The sequence below is a fragment of the Coffea eugenioides genome, chromosome 5 (genome assembly GCF_003713205.1).
Source record: "Coffea eugenioides isolate CCC68of chromosome 5, Ceug_1.0, whole genome shotgun sequence".
Lineage (NCBI taxonomy): Eukaryota > Viridiplantae > Streptophyta > Magnoliopsida > Gentianales > Rubiaceae > Coffea > Coffea eugenioides.
The window spans coordinates 47,561,913-47,580,688 of record NC_040039.1 but is presented as its reverse complement, the minus strand read 5'-3'; the positions used below and the strand labels follow the sequence as shown (position 1 = coordinate 47,580,688).

Sequence of the window (18,776 nt, the reverse complement as noted above, 5' to 3'; positions counted from 1 at the left end):
TTTTTTTGTGTATTTTTTAAGTGTGTAGGTTAAAAACTTTGATAAGTTTTTTGGGATTCCTGTAGCAAAAGTTGTTAAAAAACTAGTATTATACAAACTTGGTAAAAAACCAAGCTTCCAAACAGGCCCATTATTTGTGAAATGATCACAGAAGCACGCCTGTTTTTTTTTTTTTTTTTTTTGGGATCTTCATTGTTTAATTTACTTTTAATTGCAATTATCCATTTCTAGTGTGAATATATTATGTACTAGAATTTTTCATGTGACATATGAACATTTTTCAGGATTTACTATATATTGTCATTTCAAAGTTCATAATTTACCAAAATGTTCTCGTAAGTATCACAAATACAATTTTCAACATATTTTTTTATCTCACATACATTATATCATAAAAAATATTATAGTAATTATTTCAAATAATCTCTTATTCAAATAAAAAGTGCTACAGTAATTTTTTTATTTTAATTGTATCTCGCAAGGTCAAAAGATTGGTGAATTGTGTGTTCAGTAGCACTTTAACATTAGTTTTTTTTTCTTTTTAAAATCCTACTCAGGCTTTAAGGTCAATCCAAGCATCAATCAAGCAAATATTGGTTTTTTTTTAAAAAAAAAGAAAGTATCAATCAAGCAAAAAAATTGAACGATAAAGATTAAAACAAAAATGACATGGATCGAAAGAACTAAACAATTGAATAAGGAATAAAACCAGAAAAACGTGAATTGCTAAACTCCCTAAACTCTATGGCCTATGCCATGTCTGTTAGAGAGTGGTGCTTCGGCTTCCTGTAACCGCCGTTCCACCGAACATCGCTTCACTTCCGCCCATTTGGAAATCGATTAAAATCCTAGTTTTTTCATCAACGATTCCAATTTTCAGTCCTTCATGTTCTGCAAGCAATGGATCCAGACTATGAAAGAAGATTGATAGACGAGGTGATTTACCTCCACTCGTTATGGCACCAGGGGCCGCCTACTAGACCAACCCAACAGCCCACACCATCTGGCCTTCTCCATCACCCCTACAATCCCATACAATTCAAGAGGCAAGAAAGAATTAAACCCGCAAGCAGAAAAGGCAGACAGAACTCCGATAGAAAACAATTGCAAGAATCCCAGAACCCAACTCTATTGCCTTCTCCAGCTTCCGGAAAAGAATGGCCTTGCAATCCCACTTCTAATTCACCTCCGGCCACCACCTCCGGCTGGGGAACAAGCTGGCCGCAGTCGAGTCCGCAGACCCTTCTACCCTCCTCTGCAGAAAAAGCCAAACTTGCAGCCAGTCAGGCTCAATTTAAGGCTTTGCAGATAACTGAAGAATTTTTTAAGTCTGGCGATGATGATGATAAGGAGGATAGTGAGGATGATGATGATGATGATTCGCCGGAGGAGGAAGAGTATAGGTTTTTCTTTAAAGTATTTACAGAGGATAGGGAGTTGAGGGAGTATTACGAGAAGAATTATTATAATGGGGAATTTAATTGCTTAGTTTGCGGTGGTTTGGGGAAAAAGTTAGCCGGAAAGAAGTTTAAGGATTGTGTTGCTCTTGTTCAGCATTCGATTTCAATAGCCAAGACGAAGAAGAGGAGAGCTCATAGGGCTTATGGGCAGGTAATTTGCAAGGTTCTTGGATGGGACCTTGCTAGGCTTCCCACCATTGTCTCAGCATTGAGCGAAAAGCGTGAACTATGTTTGCAGAATTCACGCCAGGGTGACGTTGAGGGCCAGGACAAATGCAAAGCGCAGGTACTTTATGTTTCGTTGTCATGCATAATGATGCCCTGTTGGATATTAGTTGAACTCTGTAACCTTGTGAACATGTTTCAGGAAAAAGTTTGTAAAGGAACTGAGGGTAGTTCTGTTGTCCATGAAAATCAGGACAGTCAAATGGATGCTAGTAACTCAGGGCAGGTTGAGTGCGAGACGTGTACTTTATGCTGTGTTGTCATGGAATTTGCATGTGAAAGAGTCCTGGTGGACATCAGCTTATTGATACATTTCTTTGGAATGGTTAACAGGCAAATGTTGGCAAAGGAACTAATGATGTTTCAGTTTCTCTGGAAACTAAGGAAGCCCTTGTGAATGTTAGCAAAGGTGGAGAATATCCGCCAAAGGAGTGTGTTTGCACTGAAATTTTGCCAAATAATGGTGGTGAATCAGCAGATGCTAAGGTTTGTTAAACATTGTTGGTTTCTTAGCAATGTCGATGCTGTCCAGACAACAGATGAACTTTTTATTGAATTAAGGTGTTGTATGCCGCAGATTTCTTCCTCTGGAGCTGAGGCATCTGATAGTCCTGAAGTTTTCTGCCAGACAATTCCAGAGACTCTAGAAACTACAGAAGCTGGACTGGTCAATGATGGATGAGTTCTCTACTGCATGCTGGCATCCACTGTTTTGTCCAAGGTCGGTCTGGCTCTTTTAAGTTTGTTAAATATTTGCATTGTGAACTATTTTGCAGATGAAGAATGTACTGGGGACAATTTTTCAGTAATTGATAATGGATAGGTTAAAGTTAGGCTTCCTTAGATCTCAAACCAGATTAACTAATAATCATGTTCTGCAGAATTCTGACCATTGTTGTAGTGGATAGCCTGTAAGTTGGCTAATTTATGTTTCACTCTGAAGCATGTAGCATTTAGTATGGATTATCTGGTTCCAGGTTGACCTTGTGAATGTTGATGCGTCTCCATGTTTGTGTTTCATGTTGCACATGAATGGAACTTCTCGATGTTTTCTTTGCCAAATAAAGTTTTTATTTTCAAAAGAAGCAGAAAAGATAATGCAATCAGACAAGGATATGGTCATCCTTTATACAAAAATTATCCTTTTAAATTGCTAGCCCACTTTTACGTAGCTACTTAGAAAAGCATAAATCAGGATATAGAGAGAGAGAGTGCATCATTCCTAGAGACTAATGAAGCTACTTTTTTAGATGTCTAGAAGTTTTAGCAGTACTTTAGCTGGAGCACCAACAAGCCAGAGAAATTGTCCCTTGCTGGACAATTTATTCAGGTTGAAAGTTGCAATACATGCCACCTATCTATTCAAGCCACCATCAGTTTCTTTGGCCATCAAAAGAAAGTTTGTCAATTCCAGTTTGTAATACAGCTGACATGCTAATTTCTGGAGTTTTTTGAAGATTCAGTTCATCTACTTGCTTGCTTGCAATTCATCTTGGTTTCTGTTATTTAATAGAGTGCATGTGGTCAATTATAAGATCATAAGATGCTCTGTAGTGACATGAAACTACATTTTCCCCAATTTTTAACTTCCCAAATTTCTAGTGCAGAGCTCTTATTGATTACCTGTTCCTCTTCATCTCCCCTGTTTTTCATTGTAATCCGAAATGGGAATGGTTTAAAAATATTTATCGGACAACTATCTCCTTCCCCTCCTAGATTTTGACCTTGGCTTTTCTTCGTTTGATTGGTACTGTCTTAATTAAGTTAGCAAAGGAAACCCTCGAGTTCATAATCATGACAGTAAAATGGAGAGTGCAGCAGGCTATTGAACTGCCAATATACAGTTCAGTATGCATTTCCTTCAAAAAGGATTCAACTGCTTCTTTCACCATCAGGTGTGAGACTCGTATGCATTTCCTCAGCAATCAATCAAAAGGTGCGTCAAAATTTTCAACCGGGGTACTACAACAAAGCCCAGGAATTTGTATTTTCATCAAACACGAATCCAGAAAAAATTGATGACATTTTGAGGTTTAATTTTGATGGTCTTGGATGACATTTTGAGGTTTAATTTTCATGTCAAGTGCAACATCAGTTATAATCAAGAGAATCGAACAGTCACAAAGTGGAATATTGCTTAGATATATACTTATTGTACGTATACCCTAGAAATAGACATGTACTCTCCCCTCCTTTCCTTTCCTTTCCTTTCGTAATCCAAACAAGGCGGATGGATTCAGATTTTCTTTACTCTCCTCTCCTTTATTTTCCACTAGAGTTCTTTCCTTTTCTTTCCACCTCGTTCCTTTCCTTTCTTGTCCTTCAATCCAAACGGTGCCTTAGTTCAAAATTTATACTCTCTTTGTCCTATTGTTATTGTCATATTTTCACTTTATTGATGTTCCAAAATAACAATCGCAATTTCAAATTTAAGACATGCTTTTCAATCTTACCATTTGAAAAAGTAACTTTTTAAAATACTAATACACATCTATCAAGAGATTATTTTTAATTCAGAGGATAAATATCTAAATTCACCAGTGTCATTTCATTTAGATATAATGATTACTATGTCTCCATAAAAAAGTTGAATTTCTAAAAAATGACCATAACATTGGGACAGAGGGAGTAATAAACTTGTTAAAGTCATTTTTAAAAATTTTTTTTTGATATATAAAAATTACTCTAAAAGCACCAATTTTGATTTTATACCAAAAATACTTTCGTGGCAAAAGTTCTACTATTAAATTCCAAGAATGATGCTCACCAAACATGTTAGCATTGCTTTTGTCTCCAAAAATGTTTTTGAAAAGTAAGGTTCCGTTTGGCAAGTGAGTTTTTTGGATGTTTGTCTAAAATTTTACTATAACTTAATGTAAAAATTTTTTTAAATTGCGTTTTTTTAATATTTTGAAGTGTATAGTTTAAAAATTTTGAGAAGTTTTTTGAGGTTACTGTAACTAAAATTTTTAAAAAACTTGCAGCAGACTTTGACAAAAAAACTTATATGCCAAACAAGGCCTAAATTATCTGTAAAAGCACCGCAATTTCAAAGTAGTCTTTAAAATTTTAGCTCCCCAAACACGTTAGCATTGCTTTTGTCTCCAAAAGCATAGTTATTAAACCCGATCCGGTCCGGCGGTTCGACCGGTCAACCCGGTGAACCGGCCATTGAGCCGGGCCGGTTAGCTAATTGGATAGTTTTGACAACTAAACAGTTAACTTTTCAACGGACCGGCGGTTCAACCGGTCAAATCCGGAGACCTCTTGTATTGAAGGAAATGCAACAACCGTTGCACCAACAGCTCACTTGTTTAACATTTAGTCTTTTTTTATATTATATATTAGACTTATTCTTATTTTAATTTTCCAAAACATAATTTATTTGAAATCTTTTAATAAATTTTATTACTCCCCAGACTCTATAAATTATGAAATAAATTTAAAAAATAACATATCACATAATTCATTCTAAAGGCAAATATCGTTCCTAATAATTCTTTGCATTTAAAATTCATAAATAAATTAGATAATTATACTTAGATAAAATTTTATTCTTGAAATTTGATGGATTACTAATTGCATTTAGGTTTTGTTAATTCTTATAAGAATTAATGATTCTATAATAAATTAGACTAATTGAGCATTTACTATGACATAATTTATTATAGTTTTTACCATATCAAAAATTATGAAACATAATATTTAAATATATTTCGTGACCCACCGGTTGAACCACTCACCCACTGGTTGAACCAGTAACCCGTTCACCCACCTCTTTCGCCGGGTTCCTCTCCGGGCCGGATTTAATAACTATGTCCAAAAGTGTTTTTGAAAAGTAAACTATCTGTAAAAGCACCATCGCAATTCCAAAAAGTCTTTAAAATTTTAGCTCATAGGTAAAGATTATATGAGATTCGGCGTTACCCAAATATCCACGTAAGCAGACAATCCCTAATTTGGACGCGAACTATTCCATTCCTGCTGATAGGTACCCAAATATGAAATATCTCCTCAACCAAACGCTCCAATATCTATATATAAACCAATAAGAAGAGGACAGTCACCCTCACCCCTCTCGCACAGTCATTGACGCTCAGAAACACGCACTAAACAATCGCATAATCCTCGAAGAAGTCTCCGACATAAAATTTTGACAGCGAAGATGGCCGGAATCACACAAGACTGGGAGCCGGTGGTTATCCGCAAGAAGGCCCCTACCGCCGCCGCACGCAAGGATGAGAAAGCCGTCAACGCCGCCCGTCGATCCGGCGCCGAGGTCGAAACCATCAAGAAAGGTATTATCCAATACGCTAGTGTCTTTTATTCTGCCTATTCTTCTTTTTTGATTTGTATTTTCTGCATGCGGATATGGTTTGGCATCTCATCTAGGGTTTTGATTTTTTTTTTATTCTACAAATTGTTTTTCCATTTTTCCTGTCTGTCTAACTTTGAGCTTCGATTACTGGTGAATCGGGAATTTGTATGAGTATTAGTTTGTTGTTAAGATGGATGTTTGATTTCTATACATTGATTTATCGATGTTTAATCCATATTTTTGTGTTAATTCCATTTATTGTTCTATTAGGGTTTATTCATGTAAGTGTTTATGCTTTTATCTTGTGTGGAATTTTGTTTCTGAAATGGTAATCAACATTCAGTTGATATCTGATTCCTGATTGTATTATGTAGTTCACGGATGTGTATGGTTGAGCATTCGTGGACGTTGTGTTTTGTGGTGATGTGGCTTAGGACTTCTGAAATATGTAATAATTAAATGTGTTGATGAAGTAACTTCTTTAGTGAATGGTGGGGCTCTTCTAGATGTTAAAGCCAGATAATGCGGATTAGGAGTTTTGATAGTAAATGTATGTGTTACTGGGATACTCTCTAACTTTTCGTAATTTTGGTGCTTATTTATCAGATAATGAAGCTTTGGCAGTTGTTAAATTTTTTATTTGTGTAGCAAATTTGTTATACATGCACTCAATTGCTTTATTTTGTATTGCAGCTAGTGCAGGAACAAACAAGGCTGCCTCTAGCAGCACATCTTTGAATACAAGGAAACTGGATGAAGACACTGAAAATTTGGCTCGTGAGTAGGATCTTATCTCACTTTTTTAAGCACCCTACAGATTTTTTTATATGCTTCAGAGCTGAACATACTGCTGGGAACTACTAGATTTTAATTTTCTCTTCATTTTACTGTATGAAGGTGTTATTAGTTTTGCATAAGATATAGGAACCTACATTAGGATGTGCATGAGATCCTGTGAAGTAAAATTGCTGGGCTTGGTGTTAAAGGGACTTTGGGAGATTATTGTTTTCATTTCTCTTCTCCTTTCTTATCTGTTTTTTTTTTCCCCTTTTGGGGGAAATTTGTTACAGCATTGAGGCACAATGTAGGTAGTCCTGCACAAGCTTTTGTTTTGTAGAAATTGATGTATGCTGATATGCTGATACTATGTTTCGGAAAGCCATTTGTCATCTTGATGTGATCTTATGATTTCATTTTTTTTTTCAGATCAGAAGGTACCAACTGAATTGAAGAAAGCAATCATGCAAGCTCGACAGGAGAAGAAACTTAATCAAGCTCAACTTGCACAGGTATCTCTTTTGTTTACACAGATTGACTTAAGATTATCACACCACTTAGATAGATGGCAACCAGATGTAAACATTTATTACCCTGAGTCAATTATGTGATGTGGAGATAAATGAGGAGCAATCATTTTAATCTATTGTTTCCTGTCTACAGCTGATAAATGAGAAGCCACAAGTCATCCAGGAGTACGAATCAGGGAAGGCAATTCCAAATCAGCAGATTATCTCTAAACTGGAGAGGGCTCTGGGTGTGAAACTTCGAGGAAAGAAATAAAACAATGGGAATGGAAGAAGCCAGTGTTCTGCAATGTGATTGTCGTTTGAGGCCTAAGAATAGTGGTGTAAATGAAACCTCCCCACCCCTTTCCGTTCTTACTTTGGCAGCCCTTTTAACTACTGTTGTGACTTGTGTCTCTTGAAACTATGGCTAATGGATGTGGCTCTTCCTTGTCAAATGTGAATCTTTGTCTTGTATTTGCTATATTTGCCTATTTTTCACAGTTATGATGCTTTGCATGAGTATTGGTCACGGATATGATTCTACTAGCATTTTTACCTGTGCTATGCACGGGCTTATATGTTAAATGCAGAGGTCAAAACTGTGTTACAACCAATTAGCTATGATAAACTGATAAAGGTTTTACCAAGTATTTAGTATTTTGAATGCTGGCCAAAAAGTTTTCTTCATTTTAGGGGTTTCTATTGGGAGTTGCACCGTGTTTGGTTTCCTGGTGGAATATGTTAAAAAGTATTGGAAACACGAACCATGCAAGAGTGAAATTAATAGAAATGTAAAGTAACTATTTGTATGACAAGTTGGTTGAAGAGAACCTTTTTACCTCAAGAGAAATGAAGTAGTACTTACTATATAAAACTGAATGTCATTACATGTTTCTTTTTCAAATACATGCGTGATTTGTAAATATAGATGATTGAATGAAAAATAAACATGAAGAATGTTGACAGACGAAATTGTAGGGGCCTTAACAAAAGGTTGAAGTTGCTACTAAATGATAGCATTTCACACTTTAAAAAAGATTGGTATAGGTAAAATCCATAACAGAATCTTCATGCCCGACGAAAAGAATTTTTCTAGGTGTGTATAGTCGAGCAATACAGTAGTCACAATTTAGATCTCCTCAACTTTAATTTGGAAATAAATGTAGCTTTACTAATATATATGAAAATGAAATCAATAAAAGAAAAAAGGTCAATTTCATACAGTTTTAGGAAACTTGGGACTACTAAGAAGAGTTTACAATTCGAGGACGAGAACACTTTTCTTAGCCACAAACAATTGAAAAAGTCGCGAATAATTGTGTACCTACTTGAGTTGGAGTATTATTCAAGCAATAATGGAAGGGTAAGATGAAAATCATTCTTCTCCGCTCCGCTCCATGCAGTCATTTTATTTGCACATATAACATTGTAATCATCCAACATCTCATCCAACAAAATGAATCAAGAAACAAGTGCAATAATTAAGAAACCAAAAAACTGAAAATCTTCCAATTTCGAGCTCAGGCAATCCCTCCGCTTGAGCCTCTGTATACGTGTGTGAGTGGGCGTGCATGTGCAAGGTGTGTGCGTATGCGTAGAATAAAATATGCTCCAAATTCGCTTGGGTGATGTACTCTTTAAGATTTTATTTAAAAATTTACTATAATTTATTGTAAAATTTTTATAAAATTTATTTATGTATTTAAAGTGTGTGAGAAATATTTATAAAACTCCATCACCCATCACGCGTCACCCACCTTAGTCACCATAGTCACAAGCAACCACAACCATGTCAACCACTTTAGTCACCATAGTCACAAACAACCGCCACCATCCCCCTGCCCCCACACGTCACCCCTTCCGCTTTCTCTTCCCCATACCACCATCTGCCACCTTCCCCCACTCCTTCCACACCACCGTCCTCCTTTTCCCCTTCCTGTCTTCTCCTCCCCCCCTCCTCCACCTTTCCCCTCCACCGTTTCCCCCACCCCCTATAAAACCTATTTCCCACCTCATGCGGTTGGGCGACATTTTTAGTCCAAATATACAAGTAGGGCGAGCTTAAGGATGAAGGCAAGCGGGTCTATAGCATCCCGACAAAGCCATTCTACAATTTGCATATAAGAAACATTAAAGCTTTGAAATTTCAAATAGTTATTAAGATCAGTACATGATGATCATCAGATACTAAAAATTCCACCTTTGACTAACTTATCTATACAAAATATTATGACGTGCATTGACTTGGGAAAGGCAAATCAGAATTATCTGAAGATACTTTAAAGACGAAGCATATCAAAAGAGCCTCCTCATAAACGGCAACGGTAATTAGTCTCGTGGATATGGCGGCCGCCATTCTTACTCGCAGGCCAGTTTAGTGCCAAAACTGGTAAGGCAAATGGCAAATGCCTGGAAGGCTGACAAAGGCTGCCTATAGTCCATGGTGAAAATATCATCTCCCACCTTGCCAAACTGGAGAAGAACTGTCTCCTCGTCCCCTTTTCCATCTGGCTGGCTTTGATCCACTGTTGCAACGAGTTGAAAATTCTTAACTGATGCAACTGTTACCCTACCATGAAAATTCAAACACCAACATTGCAAGTGCTCGTGCCATCTGGGAGCTTTGTTTCTCAAAACAGTATAGCTCGAAATAGCAGACAAAGAACTCTCTGTTTTTGAATCACCATTTACTTTGTCGACAGAAATGTCCTCTGACCAAGGGCACTTCAGTGCACATACCATCCTTCTTGGACCTCTTGATTTCAGGAGGTTGAACTTATATGATACTTCTCCAATTTCAAAATTACCCGCTGGTACTTGGGGGCTTATCTGCTTGCTGGCAAAACGACGGCCAGCCCTGCTGCTTGATGGTTTAGCTCCATTGTGTGGAGGTTGGCTATCATAAATGGTAAAATTGGTGCCTAGGAAATCTGACCTGCACATAGAATCTTGGTGAATATTTTGCTCTGATCAAAGAAAGACCCTCTCAGCCTCACCGGTCAGTTTTAGATATAAATAATTTCCTTGATGCACACAGTCTCTGACTTCATTCTCATCTATGATACCCGAAAATTGGATTAGAGCATCATAAAAAAGGATATGAAAGGGAAAAATAGATCTGGCCCTAGGAATATCTGACATGCAAACAAACAAGAATTACCCAGTATAGAGTAAGAAATACAAATGCAAGACCTACAGACTTCACCAAAAAGGAAACAAATGTCTCAACTTCACCCAAAAGTTTTTGAAGATCGAACAAAAAAGCTAACCTCAGTTTTCCAACATAGGCATTACTTCCTTGAGAAAAATCATCAGGATCAAGAGATATTATGTACTCAGAGTGGGTACCCTTTCCATATCGTCTTGCTGCTAAGAGAAACTTTCCCTCATCCATGAATGCTGCCAAATAGCAAATTAATATAAAGATCAGATGATAATATGACTTTGGAAACCCGCAAAAAGAAATCTGGTCAACTTAATGCTCAAAAAACTCACAAAACTTGGGAACTACTAACACAAATTAAACGACAAACAACCTCTAAATCCGTTTGGATTAGCTGTTTTTGGGAGTGTTTTTGAAAAATTTTACAGTACCAGTGTATATCAAAAACTTTTACTATAAATATTTTTTGAAATATTTGATATATTGTACGAATGAAATGTTTTTTGAGTCATTTTTATTTGTGTATTACTGTAGCATCGTATTTGAAAACCTTGTTTTTGAAAAAACAGTAAATACCCATTCTTAACTACTTGTAACCTTTTGGTTAAAAGCAAGTTAAGGCCATTTAACAAATCTTCTGTATAATCACAGTTCTCTTAACCTTAGACATAAACCACTTTACTCAGCAGCTTTGCCAGTACTATTTCTGCAAAAACTCAAAATTTTGAAAAGAAAGCATGAACCAGTAGTCTGATGAAGAACTGAAATGCAAATAATTCCTATTTACAAGAAGAAAGTAAGGTAATCTCGAACGCAATCATGGTAAAGTTCTACCAGTTATTTGGTACAGCAGCACCATTAAGGAATGTGTACTAGACATGAAACCTGATAAAGGTAAATCAAAGTGAAGAACTGTAAGCTCTAATATGATGCAGCTCCAGTAAACAACAGAAGCAAATTGTTGACAATCAGGATAAAGTCATTTCCTAATGAAAATCACAAAGCAAAAGTCCATTCCATTAAACAAATGTTGCCACAGAATCAAAATCTAAACTTTTCAATCAAAATCAAGTCCTCCCAAATCAAACCTCCTTCATCCAGCAAAACAGGCAGGTGATAAAAAATGCCAAGTTGACTTGTCTAATAACAAAGGTATGTTCCACTGCAATAGAGTTAATTCTGCATTACAGAATATAACCTCAAAATTCAAGCTTTTACTAGTCAAACAAGTTTGACAACAACCTTGCTATAAAAGAGTCAATCAAGAACAAGCAAGAGCATCAGAAAATATTTTGCATAATTGTACACGCATCGCTTACATGGTGAAAGAGCAAGGTAAAGGCGAAATGTCCCATTCTTCTTGTCGCGTTTTATAAGACATTGAAGTGGAGCATCACGCGGCCCCGGCTGCACAAGAAATAACACTACATAGAATTGGTAACCAAGAAAAAAAAACACTCTTTTTTAGAAACATTGACTCCAACCGACAGTAATGAATGGAGAGCATTCTAGCTCCCAAGTCTCCATCAAAAACCAACATCATGAGAAAGGCTTGAGACATCAAAAGCTGAGAACGCAGAGCCATAGATGTTCAGAAAAGCTTAATCGAGCCAAATACTATTTCGTTCAAGCTTGAATGAATTTTTTAACAAGCTTAAATTTGAGATCATGCTTGGCTTGATCACCATACATGCCAAACTCACACTATATTTTATCGATTTGAATCCAATTGAGCTCAAGCAACTTAGTTGATCTATCTTTAATTATCAAGTTTTATTATTGGGCCAATCTTGAAGTTGACGGACACTAAACCTTCTTCTAGATTGGTTTAACAAAAGAAGTTCGTACAAGCTCAATTTCAGCTCATATTTAGCACCTACTCCCTAAACAAAAGAGGGCAGCACAAGAAAGTAATAACTCGGCTCGAACCATTAACCCGCATATTCTTTTTGAGTTGCAAATAATATACTAAAAGATGCAAATTTTGGCTCTGACGAACGAAATTCCCAAAAAACCAGAACTAGTTCCAATAAATTCTACACTAAGAACCTTAAAAACTCATCTAAAAGGCAAGGAAATTGCAACATTAAAAGATAAAAAAAAAAATTCCAACAAAATCATATCAAGAGACAAATTGAAAACCAACACCTACACAATCCCAATAAATGCGCAATTAAAACCAGAGTTTGGACCTTTTTGAGGCAGGAAGGAAAGGTAATTTTGGCAGCGCCGTCAGGCTGACGAGAGGATGACGCCACAACATCTTTTGTAATCTCTCTCCAGCCCTTACAAACGCATCCACAAGCGACGACGTTTTGGCGGCGCGGCCACACATCTTCACTAGCCTCCACCCGCTGTATAATCTCACCTAACAGCTCCGGCAGCATACTCGACCACCGAGACGGCGTCGGAGCCATCTCTCCGGTACCCCAAACGGCAGCGCTTTGAAGATCCTCCCCTTCACCATCTCCACTTCTCATAACATTGTTACTATTATTGACGTCATAAATACGATCGCGATTTACACTATCAAAATTCTTCAGCTCTTTCACTGATTTAGAAGAAAGCGAGAAGGATCGATTCGAAATGCGTCGGGACAGAAAATTCCTTCGCAGTGACATCTCTCCTCTTCTTCTCTTTTACTATTGATGGATTCGTCGAATCGAAAAAGGAGAAAAAGCGCGTGTTTTATTTATTTGTGAAATAAAAAAAAAGGGGGAAATTGGTCGGGAAGTTAGTCTAGAGTGACGGTGATGGTGATTCTGTTCGAGTGTGACGCCCGAGTAACCAGACAATTATTAGCCTATTGGACACGAATTTCATTGGACGGCGATTTGGGTGAGTGGAATTCGATGTGAGGTTAGAATGAGGATTGTTTGTTTATTTATTGCGGGGACAAAGAAAAAGCGTGCTGTTCTACTTTGACTGAGTATTTTAAATACTAAGTAAGTTGAGTCCAAATCCAAAATTGCAGTAAGTTATTTAACCAATGGTACTGGCAGTTGTATTTAATTCGATGTTTCTTTGCGGAAAAGGCAACTCGAGAACTTATTCAGTTTACTTGATTAAAAAGTCTTTTTTTAAAAAAAAAAATATTCTCTTGTATTTATTCTTTTTTTTTTTGCAATAATGAATTATTAATTTGTCTTGTCTTGTGTTATCTTCTTTTACTTTCATTTTTTTTTTTGGCTTTTATAGGTGGGATGAAGTGAAAAGATTCAGTTTAAATGGATTAAAAAATGTACCAACTACTTGATATTTGAATCGACGTCGATTTGGCTTGGTAAAAATTTATTCAAAATTGGTTCGCTGAGTAGTCAAGTTAAATTTAAAGAGTTTAAATTCGATAAAAAATTTGTTCAAATTCGATTCGACAATTTCAAAATTTGTTAAAATAATTGAACAAATTTAAATACTAAAGTGCTCGATTTGATTAGATTCGTTTGCACTCGTTAGTTTAAGTGATGATTTGTCATCCAATAAAATTAGTCTGGAGCGGATGCGAGAAGAAAGTTAAATGAACAATGGCATGTGTACACTATAAAGGGAAACAAAAATAGGTAAAAGAGCCAAGGGAAATAATTTCTGAATTAAAGTAGTTGGAACTTGGAAGTTGAAATAATCGGCTGAAAATTGAAGAAGTTGACCGTCATGTGTATACTGTATACCGAGAGTGAATACTTTTCAAACTACAAAGTCGTATACCGAAAACTGGCGGTTCTGAGATTTGCGTATAGAAACTAGAAAGTCAAAGACTCAAAATATCTCAAGGTACAAGTCTAGTCCAACTGATTCATTGTTCAAAGCTGCATATGAACAAATTTCTGTATTCTCTCCTCTTTTCTGGTAGTAAAATCCAGCCATAAACTTGCTCAATTTAACCCCGTTTCTTCAACCTCCGGGCAAAAAAAAAAAAAGAAGAAAATATGGGAAACGAGATAGCTACAAAATCCAAAAGCAACGAACATAGAAAAAGAGTTTTGTTAATTTATAGGTTGTGATTTTTTAGAGAAAAATGCTGCTTCCTCTATCCCATTGAAAGTATTATACTTTTCTTTTTTTACTGTCCCAAAATATGTGTCATATTTGACATTTCTAATTACTTTATACTTTGAAATTTCCCTTATACCCTTCATTAATGATGCATAAAGACAAATGTGATAAAATTACTTTCTACTTTTTTACTTTGATTACTACATGATTAAGGGTAAAAATGAAATAAAAGAAATTTTTTTTTGATAAAGTATACCATGCATAAAAAATACACATCCCCAAACACAACTAAATATATGGCACGGAGGAGGGAGTATGAAAATATACCCTTGTGCGCTAATGTTGTGCTGAGAAGCGAGAACAAAGGAAATGCATGCAAGCAATAATGACTTCACTGGCTCGTTACTGTTATGCCACTGTGTATCTTTTTGGTCGAAAATTATAACGCAGGCTTGTGGTTTGGGAAAATGCATATTCTACTTCTGACTATGCTTCTGTTCCCTATTTCTGGTATGAATTGTTAATTGCATCGGCAGATAAAAAACTGTTTTCACATTCGCAAAACGATGTAGGTCATATGGTTTTCATTGTCATATGATCATGAAATGAATGGTTGAATATTTGAAGTACTCTTAATTTTCTTTCAGCAAGAATGTGCGGAGATGTGTATATACCGTTCGCGGGGTTAAAATTCTTTTCACTGATATGATGAACTTATGTCATAAGCATTGCCAATCAATTAATATCTCATTAGATTTACTGGTTTAGTTAATATATAATTGTCCAAGGGCGAATTGATGCAATTATTAAGTCAAAAATCTTGCAATCCCAGCATAGCTAAAGAGAATACATCTAGATACGTTAGCATTATTTTCTAGGCACATCTATTTACACTTGCATGTTTCGTTGACATGTATGTTTGCGCTCATGTTTCATTATTTTCACATTTATTTCCATTATTGCTACATATGCCTTCATATATTTACTCGCTACTTATGCCTTCATATATTTACAAGTCTGCGCATTTATAGATGAAGTAATTTTATTTTGCACTTTTGAATTTATACACCATTCTCACCTTGCATCTTAAATTTTAATTGTACTCTAACCCTTCAAATTTGCCTCACTCGAATCCAATCAATAATAGCATTAGCAAAACACTAATAGCTAGTTTGGGAATTTGGATTTGATAAGAAAAGGAAGAAAAGTGAAACAAAAGACCTTCTTTCTAATGTTTGGTACTCTTTGAGAGATAAAAGAAAGAAAACCAGATGATTAGAATGGATGGTCTCTTGTTGCTCTAGTTGATAAAATTTTCTGCCCAAATGTGGTCAAAAAATGAAGGAAAGTTGAGAGAGCCTAACAAAAGTTTTCAAAATGTCCATTTTATCTTCAAATATGTATCAAACAAATTTTTATTGACGCGCGCGTGTATATATATATATATATATATATTTCAAATCATCTCATTTCTTACCTAAACTCCCAAATAGCATTAAAATCTTTTTCCTTCTTTTTTTTTTCTTGTCCACTTAACATCTTTCTCTCTCTTTTTTTTTGGGATAATATCAAAAACCTCTCTTGAGATTTCTCTTAATATCACTTGGTACTCTTAAAGTTTTAGAAATATCACTTACCTCCCCTAGTAACTATTACACAAACCAAAATATCTTTTTTATTTTTCAAATTTATATTTTGAAGGGGTATAACATTGTGATGTGGTAGTACAACAAGAAATTTTTTTGAGGTGATAGTTTTCTTAAAGTGAACAAAGTAGTTTAAAAATATTTTTATTTAGCAAGTGAAAGAGTAGTTTAGGATTTTTAAAAAAAAATTTTTTTACACAAATAACAAAAGTAAGGGAGATAAGTGATATTTTGAAAATCTTAGGAGTGCCAAGTGATATTAAGAAAAATCTCAGAGAAGGTTTAGGATATTATCCTTTTTTTTTCCTTCCCATCCTAAACTCCTAAACTAGCCATAAGAGATGCGAAGACTGTAGCCAAAATGTACTTTTCCACATGATCAATACACTAGCACCTAGTAGAGTAGTTGAGACTACATTGTATGAGCGATCCTTTATTTCGTTAGTTTTACTAGTGTTACTATCGGTTGGACATAAACGGAATAAATCTCAGAGGTTTGTATAAAAAGTGTCCAAAATTAAAGTTTATGATGTGAAATAAAGATGAGATACAAGTTTGAAGGGGCAAAATACAATTAATACAAAAGAATCGATCTTTTTTTAGTTGTTGAATCTCTCTCATCTATATAAATGCACATACGGTCATACATTTATGTATTGATCTATAAACGCACAATTAAAGTTCATACATATTCTCAAAAAGGTTTAGGCACTGCTTCCGGGAATATATAAGAATGCACGGAATACTATAAAACCATGCGGGTTTGCTCTTATGGGGTTTCAAGTATATGCCCGGAGAAGAAATAGATTTGATGATACGACGGAAGAAGGAAGGATAAGTGAGAAGTCCGGAGAATTCGAGACCTCCCGCTTACTCTTCCAAAAAAAAAAAAAAAAAGGCTATGCGCGTTTGGACTTTGCATATGATAACTATGTGAAGTAAAATACTGCTGCGTCGTCTTGGGAAGGACCAAGTGGCTGTGTGCACAAGTATGGGCAAATTGATACGCCACACAACAATGTCTTTCTCGAGATTCTTTATATACAATTGACACAATAATCTTCTAGGGATTATAGTGTTGATCTGCTAATTGATGCATCATGTATCTAACAATAGATTTCTACGTGTTAGAAAAAGCATCTGCCATTTCTAACCGTATCAAGAATCAAGATGGTCTTTTCACAAACCATGAGTGGAAGCCAGATATGCATTGGAACGTTAACCTTTCTAATCTCCTACATGCTGCCAGAATTCACAGTATTCAATTCAAGACTGAGCTATTTTGTTCAAAGGAAAGAAAAAGGTTGAAAATGCCAGACATCCTACCCTGATATTTCTGGTGCTTTCTTTTATATATGAGAGAGATGAAGCAGCAGAACCTGATTACCAGAGCCATCTCAACCACAAAAATCCGAGCGAGACAAGTTAATCCTGTCAAGTGGGAACTGGCAAGTTGAGTAATTAAGCTGACCCCTGAGTCGGTGGTTGTTTGAGTCATCTGCAGAATTTTCTGTTGGCAAATGGCGAATGAGCACTCATCAGCACACAGGTGTTGCCATGCATGCACGCATGAAACCTCTACGTGACACGTCACCCCAACTATAGAAAAAAGAGAAAAAAAAAAAAAAAAAGTTCCTAGGACCGCAATTTCAAAGAAAAGTGTTGAATTGGAGCTCACAAAGCTAACTAAAATATCAAAAAGAATGGACTTAGACAAACAAATATTCAATAATAATTTTATTAACTTAAAACTTAATAATAATAATATCAAGTCATAATTTTATTATCTCTCTCAAACCAAACTCATCATGTGGTCACCTCCAATTCCATTTCGAGTTTGAATCGCTAGGGATGATTCGATCGTTATATAAACGACGTGAAATGTCAAATTATATTTGATTTTCAATTTCATTTTTACACGTGGCAGTGGAGAACCCTGTACTTCTTGAATAATTTCTTGCTTTGATCACCTTTATCAAAAAATTCAAACATGTTCGCCCATGTCTGATTGAATGCTTCAAAACTTAATTCATCCTTATCGCTAATAAAATCTTCCAAAATCACAAAATTATAGTTACCATCACTAAATTTTTCAACATCCCCATAATTTTGTTTTGTTTGGTTCACATTGACAGCCATATCAATCTTAGCACCGCCACAATCGTCAACTAAATCGTTCATTCTATAATTGTTTTCTACAAACTCAATTAGTTGATTTTCTTTTTCAAATAATTCCGTCAACTCCCACAAAATCAAGAATTTCTACTTCATCACGATCTTCAATCATATCATTAATTTCACTAATAATTTCACTTTCTTTTTCAACCACTTGCAATTTTTTTTTTGGAACACGGTTTCTTTATCTTCAAGTGCACTTCAATTAGAATTCATCAAAAATTTTCAAATCTCCCTTGCCATTTTTATATGCATGAATTTTTTTGAATACATGCAACTAGACTTTGGTAGTGAGATAATGAAGTGTCTTGTGGTCTAATTGTCAATTTTCTCCAACTATTTAATTGTATTGTTGGATAATTCTATGCTTTTTGCAAGTTTCATGAACCCTTTTTGAACAATATCCCAAATTCTTATAGTTTGGAAAAAAACACCTTCATTGTCATACTTTAAATTTCAAATTGATTTTTGTCATCAAAGTTAAAAATAGCATAATGTTGTAAATAATAC

The 18,776-nt window shown here is 35.5% G+C and overlaps 3 protein-coding genes across 5 annotated transcripts; 2 read left to right on the top strand and 1 right to left on the bottom strand.

The window, feature by feature from the left end:
- Nucleotides 1-732: 732 nt before the first annotated feature.
- LOC113770419 lies at nt 733-3,307 on the top strand. 3 transcript variants are annotated; one of them, XM_027314866.1, is made up of 5 exons: nt 733-1,746; nt 1,828-1,911; nt 2,019-2,171; nt 2,263-2,406; nt 2,936-3,307. In XM_027314866.1, exons 1-4 carry the CDS (start codon nt 901-903, stop codon nt 2,365-2,367), a joined length of 1,188 nt encoding a protein of 395 aa, XP_027170667.1. In that variant the 5' UTR covers nt 733-900; the 3' UTR covers nt 2,368-2,406; nt 2,936-3,307. The 3 variants fall into 3 exon arrangements, with proteins under 3 accessions (XP_027170667.1, XP_027170666.1, XP_027170668.1); XM_027314865.1 differs by lacking the exon at nt 2,936-3,307 and having other exon boundaries at nt 2,263-2,705; XM_027314867.1 differs by lacking the exons at nt 1,828-1,911; nt 2,936-3,307 and having other exon boundaries at nt 2,263-2,705.
- A 2,416-nt stretch (nt 3,308-5,723) lies between these two features.
- Nucleotides 5,724-7,821, top strand: LOC113770412 (multiprotein-bridging factor 1b-like). The gene is made up of 4 exons (XM_027314856.1): nt 5,724-5,983; nt 6,697-6,780; nt 7,210-7,292; nt 7,444-7,821. Exons 1-4 carry the CDS (start codon nt 5,851-5,853, stop codon nt 7,561-7,563), a joined length of 420 nt encoding a protein of 139 aa, XP_027170657.1. The 5' UTR covers nt 5,724-5,850; the 3' UTR covers nt 7,564-7,821.
- A 1,589-nt stretch (nt 7,822-9,410) lies between these two features.
- On the bottom strand, nt 9,411-13,284 carry LOC113772170 (tubby-like F-box protein 7). The gene is made up of 4 exons (XM_027316742.1): nt 12,645-13,284; nt 11,772-11,859; nt 10,559-10,688; nt 9,411-10,224 (listed from the first exon to the last, which is right to left on the bottom strand). Exons 1-4 carry the CDS (start codon nt 13,071-13,073, stop codon nt 9,648-9,650), a joined length of 1,224 nt encoding a protein of 407 aa, XP_027172543.1. The 5' UTR covers nt 13,074-13,284; the 3' UTR covers nt 9,411-9,647.
- Between the last annotated feature and the right edge of the window lie 5,492 nt (nt 13,285-18,776).

What these genes read in the sequence shown, in the direction of transcription:
- LOC113770419 (XM_027314866.1), top strand. Translation starts at nt 901, where the DNA reads ATGGATCCAGACTATGAAAGAAGATTGATAGACGAGGTGATTTACCTC. An exon ending in ATGCTAGTAACTCAGGGCAG is followed by an intron (nt 1,912 to 2,018) that starts GTTGAGTGCGAG and finishes AATGGTTAACAG; the next exon opens with GCAAATGTTGGCAAAGGAAC. An exon ending in GTGAATCAGCAGATGCTAAG is followed by an intron (nt 2,172 to 2,262) that starts GTTTGTTAAACA and finishes TGTATGCCGCAG; the next exon opens with ATTTCTTCCTCTGGAGCTGA.
- LOC113770412 (XM_027314856.1), top strand. Translation starts at nt 5,851, where the DNA reads ATGGCCGGAATCACACAAGACTGGGAGCCGGTGGTTATCCGCAAGAAG. An exon ending in GGTCGAAACCATCAAGAAAG is followed by an intron (nt 5,984 to 6,696) that starts GTATTATCCAAT and finishes TTTGTATTGCAG; the next exon opens with CTAGTGCAGGAACAAACAAG. An exon ending in ATCAAGCTCAACTTGCACAG is followed by an intron (nt 7,293 to 7,443) that starts GTATCTCTTTTG and finishes TCCTGTCTACAG; the next exon opens with CTGATAAATGAGAAGCCACA.
- LOC113772170 (XM_027316742.1), bottom strand. Translation starts at nt 13,073, where the DNA reads ATGTCACTGCGAAGGAATTTTCTGTCCCGACGCATTTCGAATCGATCC. An exon ending in TTCCTTCCTGCCTCAAAAAG is followed by an intron (nt 11,860 to 12,644) that starts GTCCAAACTCTG and finishes TTTCTTGTGCAG; the next exon opens with CCGGGGCCGCGTGATGCTCC. An exon ending in GCCTATGTTGGAAAACTGAG is followed by an intron (nt 10,225 to 10,558) that starts GTTAGCTTTTTT and finishes TTCTATGTGCAG; the next exon opens with GTCAGATTTCCTAGGCACCA.